This window comes from Schistocerca nitens, chromosome 2, assembly GCF_023898315.1.
Source record: "Schistocerca nitens isolate TAMUIC-IGC-003100 chromosome 2, iqSchNite1.1, whole genome shotgun sequence".
NCBI lineage: Eukaryota > Metazoa > Arthropoda > Insecta > Orthoptera > Acrididae > Schistocerca > Schistocerca nitens.
In genome coordinates, this window is record NC_064615.1 from 912,755,773 (window position 1) to 912,769,632 (window position 13,860).

The window sequence follows — 13,860 nt, forward strand, 5'->3', positions numbered from 1 at the left end:
TAGACCGAATACAAGACCAAATTAATTCAATAGCACCATTTGAGAAGCTTAATTTAGACCCCGTAGAAGCTGCAGTGAGCAAGTGCTCCTCTTGGCTACTCACATAGAAACAGACTACCAGAGAAATTCAAGAGCGGGGTGGTTTTCGTTGACCTGACAGCAGGTTATGACACATCGTGGCACGATGATATAATACTGAAATTTCTGAAAAAAATATGTCAGGATCTAGATAAATTCCATAGAAACATGTTGAGCACTTTTGTCGAAAGGTAGCTCTCTACAACCCTGCCAGAGAGTTTCTAAAAATGAATCAATCTCTCTTCACGATGATTTCCTGTAGCTGCCTAGGAAACTCCTCAAATTCAGAAGGCCAGTGTATGAAGATGGAGTCCAAATTCTCTCCAGTGGGTACAAACAAGACGTTGAATCAAAACTTGAGTGGCAAGACACGAACACCCGGAACCACGAACTTATTAACGGCCCAACAGTTGAAGTTCCACTTTTTCATCGTCCTTGGTACAACATAATAAACTGAGGAATGGTAAAGGTACAGGGGTTGGACAAAAGTATGGAAACAGCGCGAGAAATGCATGCTTGAACGTAAGTGAGATGCTGGCCACGCCTACAGGTGCGCTGTTGTATTTGATCACGATCAGCACCTGTACAATGCCTTCAAGACGTTGCAAGAGCCAGTTGTGGTCAGAAAAGTGTTCTGTGTAGTTGTGACTGCATTTAAGTGTTTGATGTTTCAAGAGGCAACGTACCGAACATTTGTATCATATACAGGGATAGTGTAAAAACATCATCCACTAACTCAAAAAGCTGACGCAAGTGTGTGCTGAGTGTTCATCACGGAAGTTCACTGAAGAGGACTGTCACGAAAACTAAGAGGCCGATAGCTGCAAAGTCACTGCAGTATTCAATGTCACACTCGCCAACACTTTCAGCATCAAAACAACACGAAGGGAGGTCCAGAAGCAGGCAACTAGAGGTCTAACTGAAACTCCAGCATCATTCGTCAGTGATGTAATACCCGTAACAGTAAAACGTGGTGCCGAATCCATAAAACATGGACTACGAAGCAATGCAAGAAAGTTGTTTGGTCAGATGACTCTTGTTTCACACTGTTTCTAGCTTCTATCTAGGTTTACGTCCGAAGTGTGAAACATGGCGGGGTTTGGTGATGATTTGGACTGCCATATAGTGGTATTCCGTCTGCCCCTTGGCTACTCTGCAATGCCGTGTTACTGCCAAGGATTATATGACTATTTTGACTGATAAGCTCGGTCCCATGGAACAATGTTTGTTCTCCAATGCTGACGCTGTATCCCAAGAAGGCAGACTCCTGTTCACACGGTTCACATAGTCCAGGACTGGTTTTGTGATGAATTGCCTCATCTCCTTTGACCACCAACATCGCCAGATCTCAATATTACTGGGCGTTTGTGGTCTACTTTGGAAAGAATAGTGCACGTTCGCTGTCTACCTCTATCATCATTACCTGAAGGTGCCACTATTTTGCACTTTAAAAAATGCAGACCTGTATTTACCCATTCTTGGACGACTGGAAGTTTTTTTAATATCAACGGTTTTTCTACATCGTATTAGGCATCATAATGTGTTGTGTTTTCATATTTTTGTCGACGATCTGTATGTGCAAATGCAACATGCACGAGTGAAACACTTGCATTTTCAGTACGCGTGACTGTGATGACATTCAATGAGCCACATTGTGAATGAGTTCCTTAACAGACATGTCCTTGGTGGTACCAATAGTCTGCATGAATAGTCCGGTGAGGCGCTGTTCTGGATTGAGACTTGCATCATTCGTGTTCAGTCAACGCCGTTAAGTGTGTATATAGCGTAAGTAATTGCACACTGTGACGGTACAAACCCCCGTTACTATATGAATATTTCTAGTATGCAAGGATTGCTTTGTGGAGAGCGAGCGCGCTACATAGTGCGCGATTCGCGGAAGCGCGTGGCGCGCCTGCGCGAGATTTGCAACGTGGCCTGCAGCTTGGGGCATTGTTTGGTTTTTCGCTTGTTACGCGAAAACTATGTAACTTACGGTGAAGAGCGATGCGGCAGTGGATTGTGGTCAGCAATATGCACCTTCTGAACGATCTTTATTTCAAGTAGTCACGAGACGCAAAAGTTATAGTAATCTCAAAGTCGGTTAATATCACGAATACTGAAAGATTAATAATATTAGTAAATAACAACTTACAGAGACGAGCGAGCACTCATTAAAAACGTCTTGTCATAGCGGATCGAGTGCCATATTCATATATTAAGATTCGTAAATAATTACGCCCATAAAGAGCAATAAACAAAGTTTGAGGGGAAATTGTTTATAAAATTCAATAGAAAATTCATGACGTAAAGAACGGCACTATATAATATTTTGGGTGGAATCACACGTATTTTAAACTAGTTAAGTTATACTATACACTTAACCTGCAATAGTTTTCATTGTTTGCAAATTATTATTAACATTTATCGCCCATAATTAATTAATTATTATAGATATGAAGATTTTGAGCAGCGCAGTGTGTAGATCGCTATAGATTACGCCTAAAAACAGTGCTACATGCAATTCTATATTAAAACTTTGCAGCACAGATGTCAACAAACAAATTTGCGCTAGGTGGCGAAATTTTGCAAAAACTAAAACTTGATTTAAGCGCGATAGAATAATCCTAGAAATTAATGTGACATAGTAAATTAGATGTACTTTTTAGCGCGGCTCCGATGGTGTACTTATTTCTGTCGAGGGATGTATGTATCAAAATTTGTAACCTTAACTCGTGATATTGGTACTTGCATAACCAGGGGGGGGGGGGGGGGGGTGGACATCCGAGCTTATAAAAGCGAGCGGTCAGTCGTTTTGGAGGGTGGGTGGCGAGCAAGCCCCACTTGAGGGTGGCCCATGTGGTCGTTTGAGAATTGTTTTGAGTGTTGTTTAATAGTGCAAGTGTTTAATCATATATCTGGTGAACTGGAAGTGCTACGATTATTTGTGTGAGTGCGATTTACGAGGTATACATCGTCGTAAGTGAACATGTGGCGAACTGTGATTTCGCGCCAAAACTGTTAGAACAAAGAGGACAGTGGGACTTGTGATTCTTTTCGAACTATTTGAATAATTTTCTTTTATAGCAGCCTACATTACTGATATTGGGGGCTCGGAGTCAGATTATTATTAAAGCAGAACAGCAAATCGTCTCACCAGTGCTAATTTCATTGTGTGAAAGAAAAGAACAACGCCAATAAATAGTGATTGAACTGTGTCGTGAAAAACTGATTTTAGTATATAATCGCCTAATTCTTGTTCCCTAGTATTAACTGTACTTATGTCTGAGTGAATAATTAATTAAAAAACAATAACAAATGCGCGGGTGTGGAAGTGTACTAATGCACCAAGTGTGGAAATCATCCCCTGAGACTTACGTGAGAGCAAAAATTTGCAATAATATTTTTAACCAACATTTGTATACGCACATTTCGTGTGAAAATTCTGCAACCGCACTTCTTCTTTATTATTTACCGCCCCGTCGCAACATGTTTATTAAATGTGTGTAACGATTTTGTAATTGTAATTGACGCATGCGACAGTACAAAGCGCCAAGTGGGCCAAGAGTAGAATATCGCCAGCAGCGTCGTTTCTTGCTTGTGCAGAAGATTCTAGGCGATAGATGGATCTACCACAATTGTAGACCAATACTGAAGCATGTGTGTGAAAGAGATGGAAATCATCTTCCCACATCCTACTGAAAGAAGAAATGGCAAACAACGTATGCTGACCTAGACTGTGGTAAAAATGTGGATTTGGCTGTATGTTACTAAACTGATGCCCTCATCTTCTGTCTTCCACTCATACTGTCTCCCACACACCATCATATTAACGAACTGAAGGCATAAATGATGCAAGTGTAAGTCACAGAAAAAGTTTTATTGAGCTAGAAAATTAACATTTTAGAACATTTTACTACAAAACTGTACTTTCCCAAATTCTGTATGCATTTACTTCTTTGACTGCTGGATTTGTTTTACAAATGCGCGGAATGCTTCCATTTGATCCGCATACTTACTGTTAGAACTTTCAAGACGACTAAGCCACTGCTTGATATTAGAGTATTTGTTTGGATCAAGTCCGGATTCTGGATTTAACTGAAAGAAAAAAGAAACAAGATTAGTGTCAATGTGCTAATGGTTTGGTACCAGTGAACAAAATAGACACACCAACAAATACCAACAACGCTAAAAAGTTGAATTTCACTAAAGAAGGCCTACCAGACCGCTTTAAGTGATACAAGTACGAAGTGTGTGACGCATTTGCAAAATTCGTGACTAAAGCTCTACTATTTATAACATGGAATGAATAAACTCTCGGTGAAACCTGTATAACTTTTTTTGAGGCCTTTCAGCTGTTCATTATCTATTCCAATAGAAGTCAGTTTCCTTACAGCCGTACTTTTTATTTATACTCTGATGTTTATCTCAAGTACGTACAACTGATTTCAAAACAGTATGGCCTCATCGTCAGGTACCTGTTGGGTGTACTTCATGAATTGCATGCTGTTACTACTGTAACTGATCTTCTATCAAGGTAGGCGCCCATAATGCATCTGCCACACAGTTAGATAATTAGAGTCAGTGTATCACTCAGCTCCCGCTTGATTTCGACTCATGTAACCCACTTAACAGGTAACTGAAGATGAGACAATATTACAATATTATGTCACAATCGACTGTATGTACATTAGAAATTCATCAAAATAAAATTTAGTACATACAGCTTTAAGGAGATAGAATATCGCAGGAATAAATTGTGTAACTTTATTTTGAGACTAAGATTATTACAGATTTTTTTCCAGTCTGATACTGTCTTTCAAGTAAATACGGACGTGACTCTTTTCTATAGGGTGGCGCACGAAATGTGTTATCAATTGTTTCTTTCACAATTTACGACGCACATTAGATATCCCGCTGGGATCTCTACAGCAGTACCAGCAGAGCTTGGAATGATAGATGGACATGTGATACGCCTCTGAAGACATACTACACACGTCTTTCACGTGCGAATTTGCTGATTTATCCGCGTTGCAGAAGAACGATAATTTTGTTTGTTACTGGGAGATTGCCACTTTACATACGTGCATACGGCCGGCTTCAACTTGCACTGTCTTAAGATAAGTTACTGAAGAATGAATTGGTCGTAGATGTGTTACATGTAAATATGGCTACAACAGAAAATACTTAGAAAATGTACATCAATTAACACAGCTACACTCCAGTTGGATCCACTGAAACGCAGTTGTTCCCTTTTTCCGTTGATGTGTCAGCTGAGGATTATAACAGTAAGGCAACATGATAAACACATTAGAGTACGGAAATCCTAAATAGAGTTCACAAGATAAATCGAAGCTATCGAGAGAGACGTTGTCGAACGAACATGTGAACAGCGTCATTGTTGTGGATCATGCAGCCACTGACAGGGTTACTGCCCACCATCTGTTTCCACTTTGTACGCATAGCTGTAAATGTCGTACAGAGCATCACATGAACAACAAATTCTGTCCGGAATTATTTCTTGAACTGGGCAGGTTCATCAAAGAATGTCATCATTCTTATTCGTCTAAGTTTCAGATAGGCACTCCAGCAAAAAAGTTATCCCCAGGAAAAATAACGATAATATAGTGTCTTGATAATGCTATCCGTTCGGGGATGAGGAGAGTCCATTCGCTGTTCCACACAGTCTCACACATTCTCTGTTGGGTTAAGATCGGAAGATCTAGCGTGCCAGTCGAGGTCGGTTATGGTGCCTATGCATTCGTCAACCTCGCCCACAACATCACTAATCACTTCTGGCCTGAACTACGCCCTTCATCCACAGTGTATCCAGCGCCTAATTGGGCTGCCGTTACAATTGACTACTTCCACAATTTGAAGAGAGGAAAAAGCCAAGAATCATTGAAACACACTACGTGAGTCCAGAGAGCTACTGTCTAACTTCTTATTCAGGGGTTGCAGCTTTATGTATTACAGAGAGCAATGGCCTTTTGTGAGTAACGTGACTCCAAATGCCCATTGGATGCAGCTCCCTTCACAATGTTCGTTCGGAAACTGCTTGAGATACACCTACTGGGTTGGTGCAAACGTTCGTAGTGTTTTCCACAATTTTAATGAACACAGTAGACACACATAATAGAGACTTTAGCCACCTGTAATGCGTTCTCCTTCACTATTTGCAACAGTCTGCCTACGTTGGGGTAACTTTTCGATTCCAAGACTAGAAATCACATGGGTTGAGGCAAAGAACTCGTCAAGCCATGTTCGGAGTGCATTTTCATCCGGAAAGGAAATTCCTTGAAGGTTGTCGATAGAGAGCGGAAAAGGTGAACATTTCAGGGAGCAAGATCAGATGAATAAGGTGATTGCCGAATTACTTCCCATTCCAACTCCCGCACAGTGTTTTTTGTCAGTCTAGCGGACTGCGGGTGGGCGTTATCGTGGACTAGCGTTACTTCACCCAGTCAACCTGGTCGTTGTTCTTGGATTGCGTCTGCAACACGTCTGAGTTGTTGGCAACAGATGGCAGCAGTGATGGTTACACCTCGACGAAGCAATTCGTAGTACACCACACCATCGCAGTTTCACCAGATAATTAACATGATCTTTTATAGGTGCGCGCAGCTCTTTATATGGGGAGTTGCTGCTTCTGTGGACTCAACCATTCCTTTATTTTCCTTATTTTAGCAGAAAGATACCATCTCTCGTCACCGGTACAATACAGGATAGGAATGGCCGATGTTGTTCACGAACCAACTGATAACGAGCGAGCAGAGATGTATATATGACCACTAGCTGATTTTTGTGATTTTGGCTTAGAGCACGAGGTACCCATGCATCCTACTTTTGAACCTTCCCCCTTGCTTGCAAATGTCGCACGATGGTGGAGTGATCACCACAGTTCACCACATTTGCCATTTCTACAGTACAATGACGTGGATCATTGTGGATTAATGTGTTTAAAAGATCTTCATCAAACCCGGAAGGTCTTCTTGAATGTGGAGAGAGACTAATGTCACAACGATCCTCCTTAAAACGAGAAAATCATTTTATTGCAATACTCTGACCAATGAGATACAAGGCGCTAGTGTTTCTAGCTGCCTACGCTGCTGCCATCTCTCCGTTGAACTGAAACAGAATAATACATCGAAATTGTTCCTATCTTTCCACTTGCCACACCATTTTGTAGTATCCATAGCTCAGCTCACCGTCTCCAAATCATGAAATGGCATTACGTAAAATTAAATAGCAACAGTGAACTAGAGACAAAAAATTACAATCGATAAATAAACCCATAGCGATGGAATACCACCATGCAAAACAAAAACGCCACAAACTGATACACCAACCCAATATGTTCACTAACAGCAAAGATTCCTGACGAATTTGAAACCGATTGCCATTGAGAAGGGGCGACAGTCGTCTCCAATCCCTGTCGTTTAGGATCCTTCTGCGACCAACATTCATACCCGGGTTATGTTTCTGCAAGTGGTACATCATACCTTGTAGATAAATTGGGAAGTCCACGCTGATACATCCAAAAATCGGGCATCTTCATTCACAGTGTGCATGGAAACGTGAAAATACCGGATGGATATAACTAAAGTGCATCTAATCACAGAGGTCCATTGTGGGCTGTAATTGTCGTATTGTGGCAAAACTTCATAGATTTTCTAATGCGTTGACGCGGAACCGATGTACACTGGGGAAAAGAAATGGTTTCAAATTTGGCCACCAAGTGTAAATTTAGCGCTGTGAATAGAAGAAAGACGCATAGACATATTTTGATATCTAGTGGATTAAGAACAAGTCGTGGGCAAAAAAGGTCAAGAAAGTGGGAAGGGCATAAAGTTGATTCCATTTTTAAGCACCGCTTACACAATTTGTTCAACATGAACACCGGAGACGTCGAATAGATGCTGTACAGCGCCAGATTTGCACCTAGTGGCCAAATTAGGAACTATTTTTTTCAGCATAAAACTGTTCCGCATTAACGCAATAGCATATTTACCAAATTTCGCCGCCATAAGGTAATTGCAGTCCACACTGGACCTCTGTGGGTAGCTTTATTTTAATTATAACCACCCGTAACAACAGCTCGATTCTGCCATTGTACCACGCCTCCAAGTCGACCCATCTTATTGAGCTGCTTCCTTACAGCCTACTAGTGCTTACACAGTATTTCACAGCCATTACTTATGTGGTGTCACCGCTAGACACCACACTTGCTAGGTGGTAGCTTAAATCGGCCGCGGTCCATTAGTACATGTCGGACCCGCGTGTCGCCACTGTCAGGATCGCAGACCGAGCGCCACCACAAGGCAGGTCTCGAGAGACGTACTAGCACTCGCCCCAGTTGTACGGACGACGTTGCTAGCGACTACACTGACGAAGCCTTTCTCTCATTTGCCGAGAGACAGTTAGAATAGCCTTCAGCTAAGTTAATGGCTACGACCTAGCAAGGCGCCATTTGTACCATTGCATGTATCTCAAGATAGTCTCACTTGTCTCATCAAGATTGCTGTATACCAAAGGACGATATAAAAGTTAAGTGTTCTAGTAGCTACGTTCTTTTCTTTATCACATTCATTACGAATCCTGTTCCAGAATTCGCGCCAGTCGGCGTGTGTGTACGTGTGCCCTCTCGGCTACCCGTCTCTGTGGACTGGCTGCCTTGTCAGTCCACTACAACTTACGTCAGTGGTAGACCGTCATACGACTGGCTGGTACTTGTTCTACACCATCCGCAGCGCTCTAAACCGTGCAGTGAGCTCTTTTAAGGTGGCGGCTAATATTTTGTACATTAAGCAAAGTTGCTGCAACATCATATTAAAGATACGTTGAGGGTAATATATATATATATATATATATATATATATATATATATATATATATATATATATATATATATATATAAGAAACACTGAGAGTGGTGCAACTGTCCCTTTCGTTCACTATGGGGAGGGCAGGTTTACATATTCTACCTCTTCACATGATATAGTCTACTTTGTACATTATTTAATATGCCAGTGGAAAATCCACAGGCTGCCATGGTCGATGTTTAGGAATGAATTACTGGACATCTTATTTTAAATTACTGTCAATCACTCAGACGTTTGTAAAAATCGCATGTCCGAAAAAGCATCACCCGAATCAACAGCAGATGAAGTCTGCAGTGACATGAAGTACACGTAAAGATGGCGCTCGCACGTCGTGACCAGGTAGGTCAGCGATTTATTGAGATGATTCGGCAGAAAAGGTTAATCTGTAAGTAATTGGCAGAATGCTTCGTTGCGCCATATCAACGTTTGAATGAGCTCTAACTAGGTAGAATGGGAAATGGGTTCACCTTATCGTGAAATTTACGTACTCACAGGGCGTGCTGCACCCATAGTGATCCTTATATGGAAACAATGTATAGAAGAGGGTTGTACGAAGCATCTAGCATGCACAGAATTAAGTATGTGACCGCAGTATTGAGTGACCGGCCACACACCAACATGGGCGAAGAGAATACCACTGGTTTGGCGTAGGTCGTCTGTAACGGGCCGAACTTATTGACACGTAGGCCTATATTGTTCAAAAACCTCAGAGAGCAACAGGTTGCTCAGCAGCATCATTCGTCTGTTGAGTGGCCAAGTGTAGTGTTTTAAGACTACTACCACTTCAAATTGTCCTAAAGGGATGGCTGCCAACGTGATACCACGCTAACTTGTCGCCCACGATCTGACATTCAGCATTGTTGAGTAGCATACCAGACAGAGCCTACAGTACCGAGTACTTCTTGATGATGACAATCTTAACATCCGACACTGCTTGAGGGAGGTTTTTAGAGTCCAAGTTACTGTGATCTTTCAGGGAACTTCACGTACTGTAATGGAATACGACAATGCTCTGACACGAGTCATGAGGAATGTGCAAACTTTCTTCGAAGAACAACGGGCCACATTCACCTGACATGTCTCCTGTCGAAATAATTTGCGATTTATATGAATATCAGAAAGAACAGACACCCTGCATTCACTTAACTGATTCGCCCCGATGGGCAATGAATCCACAACCTTCAGTGCGGTTGCACATTAACGTCCGAACTCCTGCGGGAATCTCCGAGTAGCGAGCATGAAGGACATGGACAGCGACTGTGGACAGGTGGCGCTGGCTGGGAATGTGGATCGACAGGGGAGCGTACCGAGATCTTCCACACATCTGCGCTGAGCGCTGTGTCCGAGTGGTGTAGTGGTTAACGCAACTCCTTAGTGAGCAGAAAATCCTGTCTTCGAGTCTCGGTCTGGCACAGATTTTCACTCGCCGCCGCTGATTCCGCAAAAAGTTCCAATGCAACTGATATCATCAGTTCATTCCCTTTGCTTTCGTTTCTGACCCCCCCCCCCCTCCCCACCACCTTCAGATTACATAATATCTGCGATTTGTTTGTCATTATCTTATAGCAACCACCACCAGTGCAGCTTGACTTTCCAGAAACACGACGTATTTGAGCACCTACCGTGATATTTAGGGGTTCTAATTTCAGCACATGGGATCTGGTGCTGTCTAGCCAGTAGCCATCTACCTGTATCAACTTCAGAACATTAGTTGCTCCTCTGTAACGTTTTGTGTCCTTCGCTCTACAGCGTGACGTGTGTGAATATTAATTTGCTAATCAGCCCCATCACCTTCTTCTTTTTAACATGTGACAATCCAAGTTAGCCGCTTTCAGTTTTCGACTCTCTGGTTCCTCGGTATGGCCATACGGGTCATAGTAATGACTCAGTTGTGTACAATTTGTTTTTGAAAGGCACGCGTCACGCACTTGATGTTCGATGTACAGCGCTTTCGCGTTAGATTTTGCAGTTCGTGTTGTGTAATACATATTTTTCTGCAACTGTACACGTTATAATTAAGAACTTACAAAGACCAGTACGCGTTTCTTGTGTTAAATATCCCCTTACCTCTAGCGACGTTACAGAATTGGCAACACAGTAGTCTGCGAGGGTGACGCTGTCTCCAGCCAGCCACTGTTTACCGTCCAGCATTCTGTTCAGAGTCTCCAGACCATCCTTCGCTTTTTCGATGTCACTGGCTTCTACTTCTTTGCCATGAAATTTTGGCAGCTGTGAACAAAAAAGTTGGTTGAAACCTAGATTAAAATTCTGATCTTCCAACTGAAAAGTAATTGGTAAACACAAAATGGGCTATAAATCTGATTATGAACAACAACGGTGGAGAAACGTATAAGACAAAACATGTAATTTCAATGAAATCCTTACACAACACAAAAATTAACTGTGGGTTGTTGTCCTAACCAGGTAACTAAATACTAGGTGTCAAGTAGTTATAGAGCTGAAATTAAATTCCACCTACTTCAAAATTAAATCGGATTCTGCAGTAGGAGAAATATGTGATGGGAAGAGCCTCACTGAAAATTCAATTGTTCTTGCATGAAGCTAAGCGTTAACACGGTATCGAAATTTGGCATGCAATACAAAGGGATCCTGGTCGTATGCAAATTATACCATGCAATCAATACCTTCACAGCACGATAGAAATGGTAACTTTACCAGTAATAGCTCTACTAAAGCAGTTACTAAACAAGCTTTTTCTGAAATTCCTTCATCAAAGAAGAACCAATAAATTTTCGACAATATCAACCAAGAAGATTTGAGAATAAATTCAAAGAGGGGCTAAGGGAAATTAATGCAGTTTAATGAATGTAAAAGTTGAAGATATTAACGTACGGTGAGAAATGGGATGCATTTGTTAAACACTGCCGAAAGAACAACAGGCGCTAGGAGCAGAGTGGAAGTCTCTTAGATGCTAAATAGCTGTCTGGTAACATACATAAAGGTACATTGATGTGGGAAAAATAGGTGATCAAAAAGTGAAATGACAAAACAATGAATTGTTTGAGCGCAACAAAGTCACTGGGAGTTGAAGAGGTGCTAATGGAATTGCTGAAGTTGTCAGTCGATGATTTGATGTGCTACTGAAATTGTATGAACCGAGAGGTGTTCCATTATACTGAAAGAAATTCGATAGACTTACTTTATCAAAAAAGGGTATGTCGAAAAAATGAGAGTTACCGGATGAAAAGCCAGACGTTTTACACTTAAAGCTGATTGAGTCTTACAGTATAACTGGAAGTAGAACTGAAGACACAAGATGTAAGTCACTTTGGTTTGACTAAAATATATTTGACGTAGAAGCAACTTATAAATTCAGTTTACTGATGGATAAAGTCAAGCTGGATTCGATTGATAACCGTTGTGCTCATACCCAAATCTCCAGATGCCAGACACTGAGAATGGTAACAAACGTTGTAAGTCGATAGAGTATCAACCACAACTCCGATTTAGCTTGTATTATGTGCTATCGTCCAGCAGAACGGGCGTAAATGTTAATTAAAAGTAACACCAGAACCACGGTGCACAGGAAAAAGGACAACTGCGAGTAAGTACCCTGTATAGCTTCCGTAGAGAAGTTGCTAGAGCACTGGACAATCGTACCAAGGGTGCTGGGTTCAAACTCCAATGATAATTTTTCTTACTGTATTAGGCATGAAAGTGTTGTATGGGACAACATGTACATGACATGTAAAAGGGCTGTTTGGAGTTTACAGCAATGTTCTTTTGGCAGTCTGCTTTCGCTTCGTTTATTTGAAACCAGTAAACCTGTGGCGTACATTTGTAGTTTGAGAGAATACACAGTCAGAACAGAAAAATAACATAACAACTGCATCATACATGTGGAAGAAATGGTAATAATAATAATAATAATAATGAGAGTAATAATAAAACCAATAGTAGTAATAATAAATAAACAAAACAGTAAGATCAATAATTAGTACATAAAACATTCAAAAATAAATGCAAACACAATCAGACACACACACACACACAGAGAGAGAGAAACAGTGTCATTCATTGAGGAACAAAGGCTTCACAATAATGGTTGCATGCGAATAAGTGTGTGGAGCAAATTACATGTAACAGTTTCAAGCGTAAACAGTTAAAAAAAAAGAAATATTGTCATCAGTGGGGTTTCAACGCTCTAACAAATTACCCACACGAGATCTGCGAACAATTACTCACAGATACGTTTTTCCTGTGCTTCGTAGTTCTGGTATTTTTAATACCGTTTTAATACCTTTAATTACCATTTACGTATGATCTACTGGACGACAGCAGATAGCACGAACTAAATCAGTGTTTTGGTTGATACTCTATCAACATACAACTTTTGGAACTGATCTGGGTGTCTGACATCTGGAGGTTTGGGTGTCAGTTACTGTGAAATGATTACAATCTGGGAAGAACACAGCAAAAAGTCGCGTATTAACAGGCATTTTATTGCAGGTCTAGCTAGATTTCAGCTACAGTACAACCATCATCAGTGTGTTTAGTTGAGAGTCATACAGACACAGGTAAGTTTAAGAATGCTTTCTAGGTCTATATGACTCGCTACTAGACACACTGATGATGGCTGTACTGTAACTGAAATCCAGCAAGATCTGCAATAAAAAACAGATTGATATGCGACTCTTTTGCTGTGTTCATTTCTGACTATAATGGATGAGGTAATAAAAACCAGGACTAATTCATCCCAATTTTGAATCTATAGACACTTCTCTAAAAAGTACAGTGGATAAAATGTTCTGATCTTAATAAGGATGGAGATAAAATCATAGTAATGGCCTAGTAATACAAAGTAAAGAAGTGGAAGCAGTACAATTAGAAAAATCAAGGAATATGACATCGTGTTATCTAGGATGTTCAGCTCAGTTACAAC

At 41.0% G+C, this 13,860-nt stretch overlaps 1 protein-coding gene across 1 annotated transcript in view; it reads right to left on the reverse strand.

The window, feature by feature from the left end:
* Positions 1 to 3,936: 3,936 nt before the first annotated feature.
* The window catches only part of LOC126234704 (glutathione S-transferase D5-like), a 35,496-nt gene continuing 25,572 nt past the window's right edge, over positions 3,937 to 13,860 (reverse strand). The window contains exons 5-6 of the mRNA XM_049943448.1: positions 11,025 to 11,186; positions 3,937 to 4,173 (exon numbers count right to left, since the gene is read on the reverse strand). Of these exons, the coding sequence (XP_049799405.1) occupies positions 4,027 to 4,173; positions 11,025 to 11,186 (309 nt within the window). The 3' untranslated portion in view covers positions 3,937 to 4,026. The remainder of the gene's footprint in view (positions 4,174 to 11,024; positions 11,187 to 13,860) is intronic.